At 37.5% G+C, this 26436-nt stretch overlaps 2 protein-coding genes across 2 annotated transcripts in view; both read left to right on the top strand.

Moving 5' to 3' along the window:
- The window catches only part of LOC140137554 (isatin hydrolase-like), a 50983-nt gene extending 26101 nt beyond the window's left edge, over positions 1-24882 (top strand). Inside the window, exons 2-6 of the mRNA XM_072159269.1 lie at positions 15076-15224; positions 15648-15724; positions 19801-19942; positions 20706-20862; positions 23295-24882. Of these exons, the coding sequence (XP_072015370.1) occupies positions 15123-15224; positions 15648-15724; positions 19801-19942; positions 20706-20862; positions 23295-23623 (807 nt within the window). The 5' untranslated portion in view covers positions 15076-15122 and the 3' untranslated portion in view covers positions 23624-24882. The remainder of the gene's footprint in view (positions 1-15075; positions 15225-15647; positions 15725-19800; positions 19943-20705; positions 20863-23294) is intronic.
- Positions 4853-26436, top strand: part of LOC140137553 (isatin hydrolase-like) — a 46983-nt gene continuing 25399 nt past the window's right edge. Inside the window, exon 1 of the mRNA XM_072159268.1 lies at positions 4853-4874. The gene's annotated coding sequence lies outside the window, so the exon portion shown is untranslated. The remainder of the gene's footprint in view (positions 4875-26436) is intronic.

Below are 26436 nucleotides of genomic sequence, written 5' to 3' on the forward strand. Positions count from 1 at the left end.
ATAGTAGTGTAAAAATGGTCCAAGGCTTTTCGGCCTTTTTTTAAATACTGAGGGGCGCATCTTCCTCCACACACCCTCCCCCCGCGTATAAAGAAGTGCACACTTTGACTTCTGTATTGGACATCCGTACATTTTTTTTGTTTTAAGCAATGATAACAACTATAGTGTCAAAATGAAATGGTCAATTGGGCATTTATTTTGAATTTTTCCACATACAGAGGGGCTCATACCTCCTCAGACGTACCCCCTCCCACGAATGGATAAAGAACTTGTCTGTTTGGGCTTCTGTTTTGGACACCTGTACACTTATTGTTTTAAGTAAAGATAACAATAGTGTCAAATGGTCCACCAAATGGTTTCAGTTGGCTCTTTATTTTGAATTTTTTTCCAAATACTAAGGGCATCCCCCCTCAGCCACCCCCCCCTCTGCGTACGGATAAAGAAGTGTCCGTTTTGGCTTCTGTTTTGAACACCTGTACACTTACTGTTTTAAGTAATGATGACAACTGTACAATAGATTTTAAAATGGCGTTTATTTTGATTTTTCTCAAATACTCAGACACCCCCTGCGTATGGATAAAGAGGTGTCAGTTTTGGACACCTATACACTTGTAGTTAATGATGGATAAAGAAATGTCCGTTTTGGCTTCTTTATTAGACACCCGTACACTTTTGTTTTACTGATAACAACAAAAATGGTCCCCGAAAATCCGGCGGCGAAATGACTTCAATTAAAGGGGCATTTCGTGATCCACAGCCTCATCCCCCCACTTTTCTCAAAAAAAGTTGGACTTTTTATATCACTGGAAACCTCTGGCTACATAATGTTTATGTACAAAATATTTCTTGCAGATTAATTCGTTTTGCAAAGATATCGTGAAATTTGAATTTCGTTCTGGTGCACCAGAACGAAATTACAACACATTGTCTATGGAGCAGTGCAATACACATAATCATGCATAACTCGCAAACACAAAATCGGAATCAACTGAAATTTTGGGAATAGGCTTTTTCGTGGATATGTAATGAAAAATGTCATAAAAGAGGATGCTAGGATTACGAAATCCTCCTTTAAGTCTTTATTTTGCCCAAGTTTCAAATTCTCAGGGGGTACATGATTCCCCCTCCCCTCAAAAAGGTGGCATCAAAAACGTCCCAAATTCCCGAATCCGCCACCGTTGGTGATGTTGCCATTAACCCTTACCCTAACTTCACGGAGGCTTTTTGGGGCGAAGGAGAAGGAAAGATAGAAGGAAGGAAGAAGATGGATAGAATTTTAATTTTCTCGGGCGCGTGTTTGAACCCCGACCCCTCGGGTGCTAGACACATGGACGGCAGTGGATTGCTGCTGTAGCCTTTTGTGGCTTTTGGGTAACATAGGGTTAACCAAGCATTTTGGTTTGCATGTACATGCTTTCGATGACGTCAACCAGATTCTTGTCCTCCGATCAGGCCCTAACTGGCCCGCTAACGGGGAGGGCCGTTTCATCTCGAGATCTTTCATTTCGAGATACACCTTCGTACCTAACCACTTCAATGTCTAAATTCAACATTCCAAGTCATAATTCGTCGACTGTATTCCATAGTGGCGTATAGTGATTTTTGGTCATTTTTTTGAAAATTGGCACAAATGTTTTTAATGATGTTCTCTTTCATTTTTTCTAAGTCTCATTAGTCATAATTAGCTAATTAATTAGTAATTAATTAATTCAATGCGGCGTATAGTTACAAAGTGACATTTTTTGTATTCCATAGTGGCGGATCGACCATACGCCACTTTGTATACACATTTTATAATTAAGAAATATCGGCAAAAATGAGAAACATTGTATGTCATAGTGGCGTACACGTATCGGACCTATACGCCACTATGGAATACAAACGACGAAAAGTAACGCCATAGGGATTACACGGCGACCGAGGTGGCGTAAGGTTAACGTTAGGTTAGGGTATTGCGTTTTGTTTGTTTTCAATAGTGACGTATAGTTTTGTGCTTTTTATTTTCAGTTTGCCAGCAATAGTATGTATTTATTTCTTTTGAAAAATATATAACAATAAAATCTATTTAGTTTACTACAGAAATTTCACATCATTTACAAAATATAATGAATGTCTGATTTACACAACTCGATTTAAAACTGGCATTTCTTCAAACCCGATTTTCTCGAAAAGTTGTTTATTCGCGGCGCCCCACTATACGCCACTATGGAATACAGACGACGAATTTTGATAAAAGAATTCTCAAAATAAATTTTTTAATTACGTACAAATATTTATCACAGGCAATCTCCTATTTGAACGCGGAGTATTGTTTCAGTTTAGTGCTGTGTTTAGCGCGTATTACTTAAAGGAAATCTGTACCATAAACTAATCAATGGCTAATATAGTTATATACCCCTAAATTAAACATACCACGTTCTATATGAATTTCGGAATATTCCTAACAAAGAAAAAGCACTTTTAATCCTTCGTTTCTGCGATTCATGGAAGCCGCCATAATAGCTGCTTGCGAATTCTTTCTGCCACAAGCGGTAGTGTAACCCTTCACACAGACCCGCGGCGAGCGTGTGTTGCTATGGCATTCGCGACCCCCACAGTGATTTTTGGTTTTTAGTGCTGTTTTTACTTTTCGTTCTCAAAAGACATTGTTGATCATAAATATTACTTAAAATACATTTTTTTATGTTCTTCTGTAGTTTTATGGGTAAAAATTGTCGCGTTTTCTTTTGAACGAATGTTGAATCTGAACTCACCAAAGTTCACGAGGGACGAGGCTCGTGGCACGGATTTCGCTGGTTTCAAAATCGGGGTACCGTTACAGCGTAATAAAATACATCGGGTATCAATATGGCCGCCACCATGGATTACAAACTGATCGCTGATTCACGGTTGTTTGATGGGATAATTTATTAGTTTTTCAAACAAAACATCATGCACTTCCAAATTTTAGATACAGATGTTTTTGAGTCATTCTCAACTTTAATTGCCCCTTTTTTTACAGAATTATTCACTTTTATAGCATTTTAAAAAGCTTTTTCGGATATAGAATGTATCATTTAATGACAAAATTGGTGGCGCTATTTAGTAACTGGAAATTACGCTTTCAAGCTTTTAATGCAGATAATTCCTTTTATTGTTTGATAAAATATGTTTATAAAATTTCCTTGTTGCTTGTTTCACCTATTCCAGCTGTTTTAATGGCAGTATTAATCACCTACCCCTTGCAAATAAAGAAATATGATTTAGGATAAATAGCGCCATCTATAGTTTGCATTTAGTTAATAATGAAGCCAAATAAATAATGTGTGCATCCGCCTATTGATGGAAACAATGATCTAATCCGATTGATCAACTAATACGATAAGTAGCTTTGCGAGTCACGACCGGTCACGACTGTCTAGCTCTAAACGACGCATGCCCGGATATCAATTTGTTACGTCAGTTGACCGCGAAATACAATTTCTGTATTGTTTAGCATGACTGGCTGCTAAGTTTGACCCGAGATCCCTGTGAAAAAGACCCGCATTTTGGATCCAAAATAGCATTTTTGGACACGTTTGGACACAAAACGGGAGTACATGGAGAAACTGACACGAGTTTGAATTACTGATTACACTGGTTTTAAGTTTCCGTAAACTGCCGCAAATATTCAAATAGTTACCATTTAAATTTCTTTTCCTTTGACCTTATATTAATTTGACTGGAAAATTAATTATGCTTGACTTTCCATAACTTAACAATTTTTTGATTTTTTTAATGCGAGTTGCGATATATATAATGCTTTCTCACTCGTTTAAAAATCATGGTCACCCTAGTTAGTATTTTTTTTTTAAAGAAAAAAAGCATGATTTGACTGCAAAATTGGGACTTTAACGATGTACTTCCGTGTGTGTAATATTTTCTCCACTAGAGAGAACTACCAAATCAGACGAGCGTGTGGCGGATGAACAGATTACCACAAAGGAAATTTCAAGTGGTGTTTTAAGTACCCCAAACAAAGAAAAGTGAATAGAGGTTAACTGTGGGTAATCGGATTATATGTTCGAGCGATCTCCTCTTTTCTCATCTTCTCTGGTCTTACGCACAGTTTTTTTGTATTTTGTAATCATATTCAAGGTTATTAACAAACTGTTCATCTTATTTCCACGTTAAGATGCATCCTTTGCTTAAAATAGGACGTAATTATGAATTACCCTTAAACGTGATCTAGTCAAAATCTGGCAAATTTCACTAACATTTGTGTGTCTGCTGAACGCTTTGATGTTTTCTTCTCATATAAAACATGTTTCATTTTGTTTTGAAGTCCCAAAGTATGTCAGGGAGCTCAAACACAACCAAAATAGTTATCCTGAGTAAGCAATAACCACATCTTGAAACATTTTTATGGACATTACCCAAAGCTACAATATGATGCTTACTAAACTTTTGGCTTCAGTTTTTAACCGTTTCCGATGTACCAAATCGGTATTTAACCAACATATCTTAACAATCAAAAATCAAACTTTCCATTGACTCATATAGCGTGCGCACTATACTAAGATGAACATGGGAATTACAGTGGGTGTTCGAACACATTTTTCCGGGGATTGTAGATTCTCGCGCAGCACTGCCTGTACACAATAATTATTTACCTGGTGTGGACGATGTGGTCCTTGTTGTTCACACGGTCCGAGCGTATAGCAAGTTGCCATACGAATGAACAGTTTTGCCGTTTCTGTTTATCATGCCGCTCGCCGCATGAGTACTATTTTCCTTCGGGCTGGCGCCCTCAGGAAAATGGCTTATGACGTCACCTCGGACCAGCTCAGACCGATAGTTTTAACCAGGGCCTCTCACAGCATTAAACCCGGGATCATAGCGCACCCTTTCCACAGGTATGTCATATTGTCTTTATTATCTTATCTTTATATAGATATATATTGTACCAAAGAATATATAATTTTCCGATAAGACATTATTTTACTTGCATGAGCCGTTTTTATTTCGGTTATTAATCCCTCAGATTCGATTTGTATTTTTACCCGTGTTTTTGTATTTTAACCTGTATGTTTATTGCATTTTTACCCATATTTGGGGTATTCTTACCCTTATTTGAGGTATTTTACCAGTGTTTGAGGTTGCAGCAAAATAAGCATCAAGTTGCCAGGGCACTATAGGGGGCCTAAAAGATACAGTCATAGTCATGACAAATTTCAGAAAACTGTTAGCGCCAAAATATGGAATATCGTAGTATAAAATTGGTGAATGTTTTTCAAACCTGATTTTGCTATATTTGTAGTGTTTGTGTATGTCTCAAATTACACCTAACTGAAATCAGCCAAATTTGTTGTAAATCAAAAAAAATTCTGACATAGAACTCCACGTTCAGTTACAAGGCCAAAATTGCCAGTGGAGTATCTTTCACTTTACTTCATTAAGTGAGATTAAAATGGACAGAACCCTTTCCTGAGAGTTTACAACTATATCAAAATTTTGGGTAAAGAATAAAAATTTGAATTTGAAGGCAGTCGTACATTATGGTTTAAAAATAGAGCTCCATTTATGTTCTACTTACAATAGTACATTAGTATGTACACACTAACCAGACACCCATTCGGCTACCCATAAAGGAAAACCAGTCACTGTAAACAACAAAATATTGATAACAATACATTACTACTACTGTGCGACTCAATATACGTAAAATAGTGCACATTACCATGACGCCCACACGACTACCCATAAAGAAAAACAAGTCACTGCAAACAAAAAATATTCAAAACAATAATATACTTTACTTAAAGCTGAAGGAAATATCCAAGAATTAAAACAACCTTAACATTGACATTGAACAAAATGTTTTTGCAAATGAAACAACTCAAGGAGGGTGAAAAACGATTCCTCTATTCACAGATTTTTGAATTTTTCAAATCAACAAAACGTATGGCAAAATGTGTGCATTGTTCATTTCATAGCGAGTGTGTAGAAGAATTCAAATATCACATTCTACAGGGTGAGTCAAAAAAAGTGCAATACAGAAAAGAATCCATTTTGATTTAAGAACCGATTTGAATCTTTTAGGTTTTTAAACACTGTATAAATGATATATCCATTTGTGACCTTGTGTGAAAAAATCAAGGATTTAGCATTTACTGTTTTGTTTTTATGGCACATTTTATAGCGATACCCAATTTTAATGTTTGTCCAAGAGATACCTAAAATTTGAATGTCAGCCCACTCTGTGTAAGGTAGATTTGGAACAACTGCCATTTTCTTAACCTCATTGGCTCTGCAATAAAATAGAGCACCCAAAGTGTTATTGCCATTGGTCTTGTTTCAGGAGAAGAAACATTATTTGTTGTTATTTTCATTTTACCATTACTTTAAAGATGTTTATTCTCTATCAAAAACATTCAAATTTGTAGGCGGGTTTCCCAAATGTGAGTGGACACTACGAATGAGCTGTAAACTCGGCAAATTGTATTCTGAGTTACAGTGTAAAATATGCGTGAAGGTCGTATTCATAGCTGTTAATGCGACAAGTATCTCATCAAACACTGTTTAAATAAATCAATAAATAATACTATTGCTGAAGAGGATAATAAGCTTCTACCTATCTCTGTAGAATAGTTCTTGTCTTGTAATTGTTTGCTTTGGCCAAATCCTGTTCAAGTGGTAGATAACAAAGCATTGTTATTTGTCTAGGTATGTATAATCAACAATTAACAATGAGAGGACATTCCTGAACCTCGTTGACTTGGGGATGATTTGAAATGACCGCCAATTATGACAATTTGATATTTGTCACCAGAAATGTGGAAAAAGAGACACATGTAGAACCGATAAAAACTAAAACTTTTGTTGAAGAGTTCAACTAACCATTGCCCCGCTTCTGGATATCGTTTGAAGTCAAATGATATACCGGGTACCAATTTAATGCTTATGATATATATTTTCTAAACACGAAATAAAACAAAATTGACCGGGGCCGACTTTACGGCTGATTCGTGATGTCCTGTCACAAATATCAAAATGAAATGCGCGCAAATTAAAGTGGTGTGAATTACAAAATATCCAGGAAGTTGGGCATATTGGGTATGAAGGACTTAAAGTAATGCTAGAAAGATTGTTTGAACAGAAAAAATAAATAAAATAACACTAATAATAAGTTGAAGTCAGTTTAAGAGCCTTTATCGGGCATTGTGTGCTCTCAAAATACATGGTACCTCGTGGACAAATAATGAAATTGGGTATCGCAGCAAAAGGACTCATAAAAATTAAACGGTAGTTGCGATTCACTTCATTTTTTCACAGAAGGTGACTATTGAGTGTGGCATTTATGGAATTTTCAATAATGGGAAAGTTCGACTTGGTTCTTACATAAATATCGATTATTTGCTTTACTGCACTTTTTTTTACTCACCCTGTACTTTTGTAGGTCCTGTGGTTCTTGAGTTATGTTGTAAAGAGGGCTGATATAAGAACACTTTTGAGAAACTTGCATAACTAATTAACAACAATCAATCGTGCAAGTTTTCAAAGTATATGATTGGTAGAATGAACTTTTCCAAAACTTCAAAGCGTTATTTTTCAATAATATATTGATTTAGATGATGAATATCGACCAACAATACTTCGTCTATATACCGTTTTTGTCTCTGATCCTTCAGGTACCATGCAACCATCATTCGTTGCACTTAATTTTGACATAAATGATATTTTCTTTGAAGATTTAAATCAGCAGTTGATAAAATCACTAGGGAGGTTTACATTTGACCAATAAAGTGTGAACATTACTTGACTCTATAATGGTCCAGACAGCAAAGCATAGTTGGCCCAACGTTGGCACGACATTTTGCTGGATGTTTGCACAATGTTGGTAGGTGAACGCAAATTTGTCCGTCGGCCAAACGTTAGCATGATGATGGTAATTTTACCTTTAGCCAACCATTTGCCAACGTTGATCCAACCATTGGCAGTCCAAGAGAACGCCAAATATGGATCAGGAGTATTACATAATAATACCCTGCTATGACAATAGCTGCACTAGGTTAATGGTATAATCTCCTTATGTGGTTAGCATGGCTGGGCCAGGAAATCCACAAGGTCAGCCAATGTATGTACATGTATTCGGTACATGTACCATATCTTTACAATGGGTGATAAATTTCTGGTTTGTTTTATTTCAAAACGCAACATTCGATATTCTAAAGCTTGGTCCAAATCCAAGAGAAGAACCAACTCTAGTAATTTATGTGGTTTCAAATTATATCAGACGTTGCCTTTTTGATAGAAATGATGTTTGTTGATGTGCACAGTTTCCCATTAGATCATAACATGCTGTTGTACAACAAGGTCAAAGGTCTTTTAATCCATATTTGGCGTTGTTCTGGGACTGATTGGCAATAAGCCAAAATAAGAAAAATCATGAAAAAACTCTGTTTAAAACGCATGTTTAAAACGCTGATGCTCTGCCAATTGAGCTAACGGGGTTTCTACATTTGATGAAGTGTTTTAACTTATATTTTGGTTTGATATTTATAAGTCTATAAAGATAATTTCGTTATCCACCAGATATAAAGCTTTATTCCAATAAAGTCGATGGTAGACAATTGAACATATGAAGATCTGAAATAAAACATTGCGACTTTTTCTCATATTTCCTCATGTAGACACTTGTCGGAGGTAAATGTGCTGAAAACGGGCAAATTTTGACTATACGTTTTGAAAATAAAGCCGCAACAATAAACGGGGGACTATTTTAACCGAATTGCACTGGTGCATCAATCGTGGAGTGATTTGGTGGTGCGCCCTCATCGAATCGCTGGTCGGGTCAGCGAAACTCCGGAGATAGTGCATGATGCAGTCATGTCTACAGTACATTTCACCACGACCTTTGAGGGACTTAAACCCTATTAAAAGCTATTAAACCAAGATAACACTCATCATGTGTCTGTTTTACATGTGCGGTATCGCAATGAGCTGGTATTAAAGCTTCAGTTGGGTAACCGATTATAAAGGAAACGCAAGGAAACAATGGTATGTGGACCTTTGTTCACGAAATGAGACAATGGTCTGCTTTTTGTTAACCAGCATTCTTGAAAATGAGCAACATAATGATTGTTGACTTAACACGGGTTGGAAATAATTTCTTCATATTTTTTGGTGTTATCTGTCGTTTACATATCCTTCCTAAAACACAAACGTGCGACTATTTCCAAACACCTAAATTTAGGACATGTTACAAAACTATATTGTCTAGAATTTCATAGAATGTAGCTTGTACCGTTTTTTTGTGGCATCCTTCAGAACTGAGCGGTCCGTTACCAATATTTTCGGTCAAATCTCCATTCAATTAACACGGGGAGCTCCGGGAGTTGGCTAGCTATGAGCTAGCTATGCCTTGCCCTCACTCATATTTTACGAAAGTGCGACTATTTCTGAACATCTAACCTAGCTGTAATTTTAGGTCATGTTAGAGAAATATATTTGCTGGAAGTTTGGAGAATACTTTAAATATTGGCCGGTTATTTTTCACACAGTGATGTTAACTAGGCAAATGCATATACTTATAAACATACACTATTTGTAAAGGTCGCGCGTCAATGGTGAGAGCACTGTGTATTGTGTATAGGAAAACGGACAGTAACTGCAGTATGGTGCGTGTACCAAGTGAAATCTTTGATCATCTTTACACAGCCGTGACGTTAGTGGGGTCAAAGTTCACGCACATGAATATACTCGATGCATATGTGACATTTTTTATTTGGGGTCAAAGGTTATTAAGGAATCACTTCTAGTATAAAACGAAATACCTTCAAAATGTTACTTCTCCCACAAATTACGTAGGACAGTGACGCAACTTGCACACATACATTGCTTTAACCCAGTGTCTATGAATCATACACAGATTTGATGTCAAATGTCATTAAGGGGTCACTTCCGGTATAAAACAAAATACCTTTAAAAATTATGTATCATGTATATGTGATACTTTTATTTGGGGTCAAACGTCATTAAGAGATCACTTCTGGTATAAACGCTTCAAAATGTTACTTCTCCCACAAATTAAATAGGATAGTGACGTAAGTTGCACACATGCATTGCTATAAGTTAACCCAGTGTCTATGAATCATGCACAGATTTGAGGTCAAAGGGGAGGGCACTCAACTTCGGAATGACGTTATGTGCCTGTCAATAGGGCCCCTTTTTGAAGTTGCATATACCCGATGACCCCTTTTTTAAAGTCATACCCGATGCCCCCCTTTTTTTTTTAGGCGCGGCTAACCAATGACCAATTTTGTTTAAAATTGTATCATCAAAATGCCACAAAATAATGCGGAAACTATCAAATTCTCTTATTTAAGCAAATTTGTATCAGAAATTTGGGAAATTCGGAACAAAAAATAGAATTTTGCTCCATTTTTTCAAAATTTTCTACCCGATGACCCCTTTTTTGAAAATTTTATACCTAATGATCCCCTTTTTTCCTAATATTATACCTAATGACCCCTTTTTCATTTTGTTTGTACCCAATGACCTTTTTTAACAACGTTTTATCATTACAACAAGTTGCCATAGACAGAGTGACAAACTCCAATGAGCTGTGACATCAATACCCAATTTACATCTCCCTTACTTCGCGACACCGGTAGGCACATACCCGTCATTTCTAAAGTTGAATGCCGATTGCATAAAACAGCCCCCATGTCACAAGGGAAAAAGCGGTAAATCGCACATTATTTCACATTATTTGCACATTATTTGCAGAATCTCGACTCTTGTTTCAGATTATAAGCTTACTTAACAGAAATTGTGGGAAATTTTGGCGAACTTAGCGTTTTTGAGCGATTTTGCTCGTTTTACCGCTTTTTCCCTTGTGTCATGGGGCCTGTATCACCCGCCATACACCAAATTTTTTGAAGGGAAAAAAAAAATGCATTGGGGGGTGTTTGGGGGGTCAAAAAAAATAAAATGTTTGAAATTGCCCATACTTTCAACCCCTGCAATTTTAAGGCAGTCAATATGTAGGATATTGTCCAATTTGAATTCCAAAATGTGGCTTTACCACAGGGTTCAATGGGAGAATTCAAACTTTAAATGGCTTTTTCCGGAATTTCAAGTGCTTTTTTCCTCTGGCGTCACAAAATTAGAATTGAATCCGGATCAAAGTTTCGCAACGAGAACGCGCATATTACTTAGGGCTTTCGAAAGAGGCGGGAAATTTAAATCAAATTTGCTCCACAGGTTCCAAAGTACACAATGTGCTTACACTCAGTGATTTACCAGCCTACCTTGTATGTCCGATGTGTGAAATGCAGCAAATGCTTAATGGGCTGTTCCAGTTAAAATCCTTACACCCTCTAGATGGAGGTCATGACGTCAATCTTGCACAGAGGAGTGTAGATATCAAATATGGTCACCCATTCAGGCAACTCCATTTGATATTCACACTCCCTGTGTGGAAGATGTCTTGCCGGGTGGGGAGTATGGAATTCAAATGGAATAGCCCAACATTTCTTCTTTTGTAGGATTTGAAGGATTTCAATATTTAAGTCTGTTCCAGATCATGATTTTACATTTGAAATCACTCGCCTTTAAAAAATTTAAAAAATCTCATGGGGTAGGTGGGGGGGCTGAAAATTTGAAACGTTCAAAATCACTCATATTTTTAACCACTGGAATCTCAAGGCAGCCAATGTGTAGCATATAGCTCAATTTGGACTCCAACTTGTATATTTTGCATAGGGTTCCATGTAAAATTACAACTTCAAATGCATTTTTCTGAATTCCAAGTGCTTTTTTCTCTGGCGGCCAAAAAAATTAGAATTGGTTCCGGATCAAAGTTTCGCAACGAGAACGCGCATATTACTTACGGCTTTCGAGATAAAAAAAAAAAAAAAAAAAGCCGCAAAAATTGAAATCGATATTTTGCTCCACAGGCTGTGTACTGTACAAACTCAATGTGTAGCTGATACAGTGAAATTTGACTGCCACACTCTTGCAGCCAATGGGCTATTCCATTTGACATGCATACACCCCCTAGATGGAGGTCATGACCTCAATCGTGCACGCAGGGGTGTAGATATCAAATGGAATCGCCTATTCAGGTAACTTCATTTGAAATTCACACTCCCTGTGTGGAAGATTAAGGGCATGTCTTCCATAGGGGTGTATGGATTTTAACTGAATAGCCCAATGGTTTAATCACCTGTTTGAGTTCTGCATGTAAAATCATCTGCAAGTAAGAAGCCCCCATGTCACAAGGGAAAAGCGGTAAATCGCACATTATTTCACATTATTTGCACATTATTTGCTGGATCTCTCATCTTTTTTCAGCTTATAAGCTTACTTAACAGAAATTGTGGGAAATTTTGGCTAACTTAGCGTTTTTGAGCGATTTTGCTCTTTTTACCGCTTTTTCCCTTGTGTGATGGGGCCTGTTTCACCCGCCATACACCAAATTTTTTGAAGGGAAAAAAAATGCATTGGGGGGTGTTTGGGGGTGTTTGGGGGGTGTCAAAAAAAAAATGTTTGAAATTGCCCATACTTTCAACCCCTGCAATTTTAAGGCAGTCAATATGTAGGATATTGTCCAATTTGAATTCCAAAATGTGGCTTTACCACAGGGTTCAATGGGAGAATTCAAACTTTAAATGGCTTTTTCCGAATTTCAAGTGCTTTTTTCCTCTGGCGTCAAAAAATTAGAATTGATTCGGATCAAAGTTTCATAACGAGAACGCGATATTACTTAGGGCTTTCGAAAGAAGCGGAAATTTAAATCAAATTTGCTCCACAGGTTCCAAAGTACACAATGTGCTTACACTCAGTGATTTACCAGCCTACCTTGTATGTCCGATGTGTGAAATGCAGCAAATGCTTAATGGGCTGTTCCAGTTAAAATCCTTACACCCTCTAGATGGAGGTCATGACGTCAATCTTGCACAGAGGAGTGTAAAAAAGCGGAAATTTAAATCAAATTTGCTCCACATCTCCAAAGTACACAATGTGCTGACACTGTGATTTACCAGCATACCTTGTATGTCCTATGTGTGAAATGCAACCAATGGGCTGTTCCAGTTAAAATCCTTACACCCTCTAGATGGAGGTCATGACGTCAATCTTGCACAGAGGAGTGTAGATATCAAATATGGTCACCCATTCAGGCAACTCCATTTGATATTCACACTCCCTGTGTGGAAGATGTCTTGCCGGGTGGGGAGTATGGAATTCAAATGGAATAACCCAACATTTCTTCTTTTTGTAGGATTTGAAGGATTTCAATATTTAAGTCTGTTCCAGATCATGATTTTACATTTGAAATCACTCGCCTTTTAAAAAAATTAAAAAATCTGCAGGGGGGTAGGTGGGGGGGCTGAAAATTTGAAACGCTCAAAATCACTCATATTTTTAACCACTGGAATCTCAAGGCAGCCAAAGTGTAGCATATAGCTCAATTTGGACTCCAACTTGTATATTTTGCATAGGGTTCCATGTAAAATTAAAACTTCAAATGCATTTTTCTGGAATTCCAAGTGCTTTTTTCCTCTGGCGCCAAAAAATTAGAATTGGTTCCGGATCAAAGTTTACAGAACGAGAACGCCAGATATTACTTAGGGCTTTCGAAAGAGGCGGGAAATTTAAATCAAATTTGCTCCACAGGTTCCAAAGTACACAATGTGCTTACACTCAGTGATTTACCAGCCTACCTTGTATGTCCGATGTGTGAAATGCAGCAAATGCTTAATGGGCTGTTCCAGTTAAAATCCTTACACCCTCTAGATGGAGGTCATGACGTCAATCTTGCACAGAGGAGTGTAAAAAAAGCGGGAAATTTAAATCAAATTTGCTCCACATCTCCAAAGTACACAATGTGCTGACACTGTGATTTACCAGCATACCTTGTATGTCCTATGTGTGAAATGCAACCAATGGGCTGTTCCAGTTAAAATCCTTACACCCTCTAGATGGAGGTCATGACGTCAATCTTGCACAGAGGAGTGTAGATATCAAATATGGTCACCCATTCAGGCAACTCCATTTGATATTCACACTCCCTGTGTGGAAGATGTCTTGCCGGGTGGGGAGTATGGAATTCAAATGGAATAACCCAACATTTCTTCTTTTGTAGGATTTGAAGGATTTCAATATTTAAGTCTGTTCCAGATCATGATTTTACATTTGAAATCACTCGCCTTTAAAAAAATTAAAAAAATCTGCAGGGGGGGTAGGTGGGGGGCTGAAAATTTGAAACGCTCAAAATCACTCATATTTTTAACCACTGGAATCTCAAGGCAGCCAATGTGTAGCATATAGCTCAATTTGGACTCCAACTTGTATATTTTGCATAGGGTTCCATGTAAAATTAAAACTTCAAATGCATTTTTCTGAATTCCAAGTGCTTTTTTTCTCTGGCGCCAAAAAATTAGAATTGGTTCCGGATCAAAGTTTCAAGAACGAGAATGCGATATTACTTAGGGCTTTCGAGATAAAAAAAAAAAAAAAAAAGCGCAAAAAATTGAAATCGATATTTTGCTCCACAGGCTGTGTACTGTACAAACTCAATGTGTAGCTGATACAGTGAAATTCACACTCCCTGTGTGGAAGATTAAGGGCATGTCTTCCATAGGGGTGTATGGATTTTAACTGGAATAGCCCAATGGTTTAATCACCTGTTTGAGTTCTGCATGTAAAATCATCTGCAAGTAAGAAGCCCCCATGTCACAAGGGAAAAAGCGGTAAATCGCACATTATTTCACATTATTTGCACATTATTTGCAGAATCTCGACTCTTTTTTCAGATTATAAGCTTACTTAACAGAAATTGTGGGAAATTTTGGCGAACTTAGCGTTTTTGAGCGATTTTGCTCGTTTTACCGCTTTTTCCCTTGTGTCATGGGGCCTTAAAACCATGGTCCGCGTTAGGGTTAATATAATATGGGTGATATTAAATTGACAGAAATACACTTACACTGTCAAAGAAGGTCAACAAGTTAGACATAGGCCTATATTTTTAAGTTGTTGTTGCTGTTGTTGTTGTGACTGATGTTCTTCGGACTTATTTTAATTTTATTCTTGCTTGTTTTTCTTATACAGCTTCGGCAAAGCATAATTTATGAAATATTACAAGCAAGCTGTACAAAATGTTGAGAGTGATAGCTATGACGATGTTCTCCATTATTCTGTTTTCGGAAGTGATTCGTGCATCGCAACTCCGCGTTGTTGACCTTACTCACACTCATGACCTGGACGCCTATATTAATTTACTAGTCAACATTTGCATAGGAACCGCATAGTCGGAGGCAAGGTTCATTATTGATTGGAGATTATATACGTATTTATTAGTAATAGACAAGTAATATATATATATCGCGTGTTTGCGATTTATTCCGTAATCAATAAGTATGATGAACAAACGCATTTCTGGCAGAAGCACACACAGCGTAGTGGTATTCGATCTCGACTGTTAATCAAAAGGTTGTGGGTTCGAACCCTGGTAGAATTTTAATTGGAATAAATTTGTTTTTCTTTTGTTAAGTAAGAGGTATTAATTATGGCAATAAATCCGCCGTATAAAACTGAACACAGCTCAATCCAGCCTCATATAGGCCTATATCATGTAAATGTATTATGTGATGCAAATGTTGACTAGGAAAAAATATCGCGACCTGGACGCAGTAGCTTGGCCAAGCGATCCCGTGTATAACTTCACGACGATTTTCCGAGGATTCAGCGAGGGCGTTTGGTAGGTTAACTTTTACCTTTGTGTGGTTGATAAGGCCATTAACCCTAACCCGCCTGAATACTACAAAATACTACTTGATATATGCGCTGTTCGTGCATGCATCCCACGTGGTGCGATGACGCAATCGCCCTAAGTGATATAGACCTTTTTCCCTCTATCCCACAATGCACTATTCCAGGGGGGTATGACGTAGTTCATCAACCTCATAGATCGTGTGCATCCGATGGTCTTTGCCAGGCCTTTGCAATTATTTTGTCTTAATATGGGCATACTGATTCCATATATGCGGATTCTCGTAAAGGCCATCGATGTTACTAATTATGCAATTATTGAATACACGAGTGATGCAGTTACGGAGCGATGCAGAACATATGTGTAAGAGATTTTGTGTTCGTTTTATTTTCAACTCCGAAAAAAAAGTGAAACGGACGCCGGTAAAATATCACTGCGTGTCCCGTCATCAGTTTTTCACCATTAGGTCTATAAAATGTATGCAAAGTTAGGTTTCAATAACAGGAAACTTTTTTGGGTGAATATACCATGTCCATAAGGCATAGAAATGTTGTTTAGTGACCGTGGCGCCATTATCATCATTATCGGGGATTCCTTTTTTGTGATGAAGGCACCAGTCGAAATGTCCGTATTCCAGAATGTGATGAACATAACTCTGTACTCCCCCGGGGAGATGATGTATTTTGCGACACTCATACCCCCCTGAAATAGTGCATGATGGGAAAGAGGGAAAAAGGTCTATATAGGCACGGTTTCGCTGGCAAAGAGTGCTTGGCATGCGAGGGGTCTCGGGTTCGAATCCCACCCAGAGCAAACAACTTCTTTCCTTCTTTTCTCTCTTTATTCTTTCCTTCTTTCCCTTCCCGTCGCCAAAAAGCCCTTAGGGTGTTAGGGTTAGGTTACCACTATCGAAACTCAGTATAGGCTTCCTTAACCCTAACCCGCCTGAATACTACAAAATACTACTTGATATATGCGCTGTTCGTGCATGCATCCCACGTGGTGTGATGACGCAATCGCCCTAAGTGATATATAGGCACGGTTTCGCTGGCCAGCGAAGCCCAAGACCCGTGGCAAAGTGGGGTTAGGGTTAGGGGCGCCCTAGAAAAATCGTTTTCCTCTTACACCACGGCTTAGAACCATATTTACACAGTTTTGAAAACTTAAAATCTTCTTTAAAACTTATTTAGGCGGATCTAGTTTCACTTTTACACCACGTATTGCATTCATATCTACATACTCTGGAGAATCTTAATAATATCTTTTTCTGGGATGAACCGCAGAGTGTACTTATCCCTGCAAGGAACTACCCAGCAGACACAAAACGTTTTCGACATCATTCGCAAAAGGTTGCCAGAAAACGTTTAAATGTCTGGTTACATAAAGGGTATGGGTATAAAACGTTTTCATAACACTAAAAAACATTTTTTTGATAATCTACTACCCAAAATGTTTTAGAAACTAAAGGTGTTCTGTGCCGTGACTGTCTCTATTACAAAACGGACATTTTCAAAACGCACAAAAATATCTCTGAATTTGCCATACGTAAGACAGTAAACGATGACTTTATGCGATTGATAACACGAAAAACAAACTGAAGATGGGATCAAATATCGAGATTTTCAGACAAAAGCTAAGACAAAAGCTAATGTGACCCCTCGGCACAACTGAGCCCGGATGACGACAGTGCCACTATTGACATGATCCATTAACAATGATAAACAATATGAAACAAAAGATTTATTGACTGTTTTATTGATTTTTCACTTCTTAAATGTCAAGTACTATAGACATGATATACATCATTTTAAAGCTAATTTCTAGCAGAATATTTTGGTTGAATATCTCAAAAATGATGATTGGCGACTTCAGGGCTCAGTTGTGCCGAGGGGTCACAATTATATGGAAGAGAAATCTTCTCAGATTGGCGTTTACAGTTAGCAACCTGGACAACCGATTCTTTTGTTATGCAAGACTCACTCAGTCATTTAATGAGGCAATACAAACGATCGAATTTGGTGTTGAAATGAGCTAAATTTTGAGTTACACCTTTTCAATGTAAAATTAATTTTCTCGGCCATATAAAAAGCAATCATTTTCATTTTTTCAGTAAATGTCAGGTCAAATTGTAGTGCTTGATACTGTATTTTTTTTCAAATCCTAGTGTTAAACTTAGGCGTGAAATTCAGTCATTTCGTGTAAGATTTTCGATTTTGATAGGCTTAAACTCTGCCCGCGAGCCTTTTTTTGGATCAACCTTTTAGCTTTTCAAAGTAATATAGTTCGCTAATGAAGGATTTTCCCCAACTTTCTAACGCACATCACCGTGAGCGATATATCATAGTTTTGTCAGAATTTCCGTTTTGATTTCACCATTTTTTACTCCCGCCTGAAAATTTTTCAAAATCAACGCGTGAAATCTAAGGCTAATACTAGCATTGTGGATCGATATCCCTGGGTTTAATAGGAATACCGGCATGGCTACAGTTTTGCCAGAACTTCAATATAGCAACGAAATTCCCAGGCCTAATAGCGCTCCTACTGATCACAGCGGCGTAGCTGGGATTTTTTCCAAGGGGGCAAGCCTGTATGGGGCGGGGCCCAACCACCAAATTTTCCTGCACTTGGGGGAGGGCGGGGGCCCAAATAGACAATTTTGCCAGGCTTATTGAATATAATCGTATGGTATTGCATATCATATGGATTCTCCATCTCTCTGCCCCTCTTCTCCCTCTCTCCCCCTCTCTCCTCTCTTTTTTCTTCTTTCTCCTCCTTTTTCCTCTTTTTTCTTTGCATTAGGGGGCGGGGGCCCAAATAGGCAAATTTTGCCAGGGGGCAATTGCCCCCCTGCCCCCCGGCAGCTACGCCATTGACTGATCATGTTTATAGCACGATGAGGATCTTTCATCACGTGAAATTGCATTGGAAGTCATGGTTAAAGTGTGTTGAGTACCACCCCAAAGTTTCCCTACATACACCCCCACTACCCACCTCACACACCTCTGCACCCACCCCACCCTATAGGCTTATACATGTACATGATATTACATAATATTATATAGTATTAAGCATAGCTATACATTTAGGTATACGCCTACATGTCAAATTAAAAACAAACCCGAACACAAGTCTGAAGGGTGTAATGAAATGGCAACCCGCGATGGGGGGGGGGGTAGGTCATACAAAATTCACCTGGAGATAGGAGGGACAGAAGATTAAAATCCCGTATAATAACACGCTAATTTTTCTAGGTTTGGACCGTGGATTTTCCCATGGACCTCAAGCGTGCGTCTCTTAATACGGACTAACCTAGGTAAACAAACAAACAGACAGACAAAATGGTTTTCATAATCATGGAATCCATATAAATTGAAATTGCAGGCTATCACGGGAGCAAATTTTTAAAATTCACCTCATTTACCAGAAAACCCAATTGGGGATTTGGGCTACTAAATCGCTGGTCGGGCAATATTTGCTTTTCAATGGAAAATTGCCCTGGATGACAACAATGAAAATATCGACTATTTCTGCTGGTTGCTCACGAGATAAAAGTACTGAGTTTGACATTTTCGGAGCATGAAGGGAAAAAGGGTAAAATAAAAACGGAAATTCTGACAAAACTATAATCTATAGACCCACACGATGTGCTTTACAGAGGTGGGAAATATCTTTCTTTAGCAAACTATATTAGTTTGAGACGCTAAAAAATCAATTCCGTAAAAAGCTCGCGGGCGAACTCAAGGCCTATAAAAACCAAAAATATCACACTAAAAGACACAATTTGATGCTTAATTTTAACACCAGGATTTTTAAAAAAATGTATATCCAAGCACCAAGTTTTTAACTGACATTACTGAAGAAAAAAAAATATTGCTTTATATTTGACCGAGAAAATTAATTTCATAGCAAAAAGGTGTATCTCTGAATTGTGCTGATTTTAACATGTATCGATCGACTTTTAGCGCGACTAAGCATTTCTAAAGAATCGGTTGTCCAGGTGGCTGACTGTTTACAACTGTACAATTATTTTATGTTATTCTATTTTATAATGGTCGTTTTTCTAGGTTGCAGTTCAATTCTTTTCAAACGCCAGAGCATATTGGTACACATATAGATGCTCCGTCTCACTTCAACCAAGATGCTCTCAGTGTGCACCAAATCCCGATTGAGAAGCTTATTGGGCCAGGAGTCATAATTAATGTGAAGGTAACTAGACTTGACTCAAGTCCTTTGGCGTATATATTACATAGTTAGTGATGTTAAATTCAAGGAAGCTTTGCCGCATCTTCCAAAAATTCTTGTTTCTTTCCAAAATTTTGAAGTTATTCTTTCAAAATAATTATTCACCATCATAACTTTGTAAAAATCTATTCTGAATAATTGCTAGTCCAGATAGTGGACTTTCTTATCATACTTTACCCCAGGCGTACTGTGCACAGCAGGGGCGGTGTTTGAGCAAAATGCCCACCATGCCCACAAGGCACACTTCCTCCCTAGCGCATGTAGCCACTGCACTGCGCCATGATTAAGGTGAAGTACACCGGTTCAAATCCTTTGATTGGAGACAATCAATAATATCACGCACAACCTCTATAGCTCTTTTCAGGTGCGGGTGATCAGCATGATGTGAAATTTTTATACACTTCCAGGCCTTTATTATTTCTTATCCTTGTCGGTATATGGTGCAATGCAGTGGAACAGTATAACGTGCAGAGAAATACATTCAAAAATAGTGTGAATCGCTATGTTAATTAATCCTGTAACAGTATTACTTCTTTGGCGAATTCGCAGTATACACGCCTTTTGTGCTAGCCATGTATCCGGGTACGAGACTATAGTGTTGGATTCCAATAAACATGATAAATAATTACTTTAGTCGCTTTTAGCTCTTTTTGCATTTTTAAAATATCACTGCGGATTGTCGCCCATTATTTCAAACTTTTGTTTGTTCTTATTACCATCTTTACAGTTGAAGGTGGAAGCAAACAGCGACTACAGAGTCTCCATAGAGGATATCGAAGACTGGGAAACCAAGTACAACAAAATTCCTGACGGTGCGATCGTCATAATGAATTCGGGATGGTCCCTGAGATATCCTAACAAGACACTCCTATTTGGGACCCAGACATATGGTCGAATCCAACGAAAAGTGTACACGGCATGTTCAGGGCCATAACTTAAAAGTATTAATCAATTGGCATTCGTTTTTGTATTGTGTTTATTCGCCTTGATCATACGCTTCGCGCCATATATAATAAGACCCCTTCTGTGAAAAAACATAGACACAGAGACCCCAAAACATGCTATTTTTACCAATTTGTTCAAAATATTTCTTAAAGTATTTTTAAAAACATCTAAATCAGTTATGAAAAGAAGTCATTGGATTGAATCTAAATTGATTTCCTGAAAGGTGTGTATTCAAAGATTTCCTGTTCAATTTTTCACATATTTATACATAATTATGAATTTTTTGTGATAATTTTTTGAGTGGTATTTTTTTACATTACCTACGAATACAATTTTTCATAGCACTAGATATATCTTTAAAAATGGAAATCACTAATAAATGCGCAATTGATACAAGCTTTGATATGTCCAATACTGAAATGCATTGCATTCGGACATCTTTATTATTGTGTTTAGCTGCCAGAAATTCTAAATGGCACAAAGGTAGGTTTGGTAAAAAATACGCATTACCTCCGAATACATGTTAAAAGCTGTGCCATTTCCACAAAGTGAGAGAATAGTAAACAATAGTTAAGCAATAGGTGCAGGGTAATACACTCTTTATTTCTACCAAGTTTCAATAACCTGCGTTTAAATATTTCTGAGATGTCAACAATAAAAGCAAGTATTCGTAGGTAAATTTCGGTAACCGAATGTTACCTACGAATACACTTTGACATCATGACAGTATTGTGAAACACCGCCATTCATGCCAATGCCCATATTGGTACATAACGAAGGCCTGTATGTTTGCTATCAAATCATATGTCAATGAAAGTTGCGAATTCACATACATGCCCACCATGCAAAACTGAATACGGCTTAATTGGTGAAAAATATGTACTGAAATAGACGACGGTCTGCTCATTTGAAAGAAAAATCAGATTCAAAGAAGATTAGAAGGGATAAATACTTGGATTTGTCAACTGTCATGTGTGCTTCATTTTAAATGTTTACCGACCTTCTGGTTTCTTAGTAATTTGTGTCCAAATTGATTGATTCGAAGGTAACTTTTGAGGTTTTCGCTAAGGTGACGTACGAATACCATGGAAAAAACGACTGTTCTCATTGTCTCATGATCTGGACAACACATTGATGGACCCTGGTATAAAGCTAATTGTAGTTGCCCTCAAACGAAAGGCCACAAGACGTAACTGACTCCAAGATGGACTTCACAAGTCTGCAATAACGGTTTTAAGCGATTTGTGTGCAATTAAGCAAATTAAAGTCACTTTAGTGCCTTTGTTTCTTACTTCAATCCTCTTTCAACCGTTGTGAACCGACATTATTAATACATGATAGGGTCTAAAGTATCAATAAACGCACATAAAGAAAATAATACATTCAAAGTGCTTTATAAAATGAAGTTTTGATTGTGATATCCACCAAAAGTCTAATTCTTACCTACAAATACTGAAATGTTACTTACGAATACAGCATAATACATGACATGTGTAATGAAGTGTCCCTACCAATGGAAATTAATTGTCAAAAACTTTAAGCGGTACCCCAGGACACTATTATTACCCATATATGGATTCATTCAACAATTATTTATTATGTAAAATTGCTGATTAACTACTTGTATATCAAAATGAAGTGGTCAAAATCTTGCTAAAAGCATCAAAAATTGTTGATCTAAGGTAATAGCATTTATTCATTTGGACGTACCATCTGAAAGGGATCTAAAACTACCATTTTATTAATTCATTACCATAATAGCAAAATTTAAACCTATAAACTCAATATAGATATTGTTAAATCGCTCATGTTACCTACGAATACCCGGGTTTCTTCACCTTTTCATTGTATAAAGCGTTAGATGTATGCGTATAATTCCTAATATTCTTGAAAACATATATCATACTCGTTCTTATACAATGTGTAAATTGATTCATACCCATTTGATAAATAAAATACAGAAACTGACCTAAACTTCATTTTCAAAAATAAACTAGCATAAATTGACTAAGATCATATTGATCGCGTTATAAAAATTAAAACAAATATTTTCTGGTTGAGTTAGCATTTTCCTGACACCCTGTGGTCTACATTACACGAAAAAAGCGTTAATGGGAATATTCCATTTGTTTTAGGTTGATTAGTATTGCGATAGTGAAAGCATCCTAGTGGTATTCGTAGGTAACATTGGGTTTTGATATCACATTTACTATCACACGTCCTGGATTTAATTTTCAAGATTAGTAATGGCACTTTTGGTTCCTATAAGGCCAATATGTCATCAATCAATGGGCAAAAGGAAACAATTGTGGAGACATTTTTATTTCGGACTTTTATTTTTGGCCCGTGGACACTTTTGGTTGGATTCGACCATATACGGATACCACTACGTACCATTTTCCTAGCTGGCATGAGGATACTGTTGATTGGTTGTTGAAAAACCGAAATATAAACGTCATCGGTGTGGACTCGACTTCGGTAGATTACGGGCCCGCGACAAACTTTCCGGTTCATCAACTGCTCGGTGCAAATAATATTACGGGTGTTGAAAATGTTGCCAACTTGGACTCCATTCCAGAGAGTGGTACAATCATAAATGTCGCTCCTTTTCAGTTATACGGAGGAAGTGGCAGTCCATCTCGAGTTTACGCGACATATACGGTTGAAACCCCAAGAAAAATGAGAAAAAACAAAAATTAACATAAATTTGATGGGGAAAAGGTCTGTAAATTTCTCAAAAGATAATGTCGGTCGAGTGAAATATATTTAAACAATTGGGCCGGATACCGGGTCGGATACCAATGGTAATACCTTATGTAATTCGGGAATGGGTTAGAAACGAATTGTTAGGCTGCGAGTGGGACTATTATTAATATGATTGGATAATTAGATATTATTAGTCGGGATAATTAGATATTATAAGTCGGGTTATTATTAATATGAAAACGACACGAGGAAAAGCCCAACTGGTCATATATAAAAGTGGGTGAAAGTCTTTAAGGGACAAGATCAAAACTTGTCCGGCGGTTAACCGCCGGTTTCGTCCAGTTACTATTGTTTAAAAAAATAGAAACCGGACGGAACCAGAGGTTAATCGCCGGACAAGTTTTGATTTGAATGATTTCATCCCTAAATATTGTTAAGTTCAGTTTTGATAAAGTTCTAATTGCCAGGAAAGAATTCTCTTATCTGAAAATTACCTGTACGAGAATCTCTATTACTCTCCATTATTCAAGAGCAAACAGAATAATACTTTTAACTTTACAGGTAAAATGCCTGCAAGAAATTAAATTATAGGTCTGAATTCTTCCCCTTGACCTATTTACTTACAAACTGGCAATAAAAGTCAAATTTTAATATTTTTGCAATTTGAGGGAAAATAGGCCAAAAACAAAGTTCTAAGACTTGGCACAAGTCTAAGCACTCAAAATATTGAGTAGAGGCTGAAAGTTAACCCATAATGTTAATATTATGCATACGAAAGAACAACGCCCTAAAATTGCATGTTTTTGGCCCATTTTCCCTCAAATTGCAAAAATATTAAAATTTGACTTAAAGATGAAATCCCACTTTTGGTTCCTTAGGGAATTAGTCAAGGTTAAAATGTATCCATGTAAACTCTGTTCTGTCTATCATCAAAGTAACAGGTGTATTGTCAGTTCTTCACAGAAGAACTGGCCAAACGGGGCTTCCTCTTTAAGCTATGTTTCATTTGGCAAAACAAGATAATATTTTTTTAATCCCAAAAAATTAGTGCTATATTTTTCTGGAATAGGGAGTAGTCGTGATCCATTGCGACTAAATGTCTAAATAAAAGGGTCTACAGTCCAAGAGCTCTCCTTCTTAGTTTATAAGTTTTCTAAAGTTCCGTTTTATGGACATTAATCTTGTTGATGTATTGAAATTTCTATTATTTGTAAGAAAAGTTTTGTTTACTAATAAAGACATGTGAAAAGAGAGACGTGAATTTGTTTCTTTACATATGAGTTAACAGGCGCGGATCCAGGCATATGCATTCCCTCAGACACCCCGTTTGCGTACGGATAAAGAAGTGTCCGTTTTGGCTTCTGTTTTGAACACCTGTACATTTATTGTTTTAAAGTAATGATGACAACTGTACAATAGTTTCAAAATTGCGGGGTTTTTTTTTTCAAAATACTCAGACACCCCCTGTGTATGTATAAAGAGGTGTCCGTTTTGAACACCTATACACTTATAGTCAATGATAACAACATAATACCATGATAGCATGATAATGATGAATTGTTTTTTCAAATACTGTGGGCGGGATATCCCCCTCAGACACCCCTTGTGAATGGAAAAAGAAATGTCCGTTTTGGCTTCTTTATGAGACACCCGTACACCTTTGTTTTCTTGATAACAACAAAAATGGCCCCCGAAAATTTCAATTAAGCCTTTATTTTGCCCAAGATTCCAATTCTCAGGAGGCACATGATCCCTCCTCAAAAAGGTGCCAGCAAAAACTTCGAGTGTCCCCCACACCCTCTTTTCCCGAATTCCCGGATCCGCCAATGTCGGTGATGCTGCAATTAAACCTAACTTCACGGAGGCTTTTGGGGAAGGAGAAGGAAAGATAGAAGGAAGGAAGAGAATTTTAATTTTCTCGGACGCGGTTTTGAACCCCGACCCCTCAGGTGCTAGACACACGCACGGCAGTGGATTGCTGCTGTAGCTTTTTGTGGCCTTTGAGTAAGATAGGGTTAACAATAATTTTGGTTTGCATGTACATGCTTTCGATGAGGTCAACCATATTTTTGTCTACTCCGATGATCCGATCAGGCCCTAACGGAGAGGGCCAGTGTCATCGCCCCGATATCTTCATGGCAGAAATCGCCATGATGGTAGATCAAATCCACTTGTTCTTCAAAAGCCACGCATGGCCATATTGTGCCGACCTGTTTAAATAGTTTAGAGGCCATGGGCCGATGGACTAAGGCTATTGACAATAGCCTGGTAACTGTTCTCTGTAGATGTCAGTGAGCCTGGTTCGTCATCTGCTTTAGACTACCTACACTGCGCTAGTACCGTGTTATGTTATGTAACCATACAGGGTTGACGAATGAGGGCATCAGTCGGGTTTTTTTGTTCTGCGCACATAAAATCCGATTTTTTTGTCAGTTTCTGGTTTCAAAACGCACAGTTGTTTGTCAATACGCACGCTCATGACTATCATGTTCTTTCAATACATATATTCAAGTGCAAGCCTTACAATTGGTTTCTGTAGAAATCAAAAATGACGGGAGATATTCAGCATTTTCTACCTCGATATCCAAAGATCTATTGTCTGAAAATTAATACACGTTGATGATCGGCGTGTATAGCAGATACACGTGTATTGATTTAGTTTCCTTGCCTGTACAATATAATTATTTACTAGGCGTTGTCGCTGTGGAAGGGTTAATGCGGGTGGTGCGGCCGCACCCTCCAATTTAAACAAAAAGTTTGAAAAAAGGCCTCAAAAATTCCAATTTGCCAAAATCGCCCCCGGAAAA

Source organism: Amphiura filiformis, chromosome 17, assembly GCF_039555335.1.
Source record: "Amphiura filiformis chromosome 17, Afil_fr2py, whole genome shotgun sequence".
Classification (NCBI taxonomy): Eukaryota; Metazoa; Echinodermata; class Ophiuroidea; order Amphilepidida; family Amphiuridae; genus Amphiura; species Amphiura filiformis.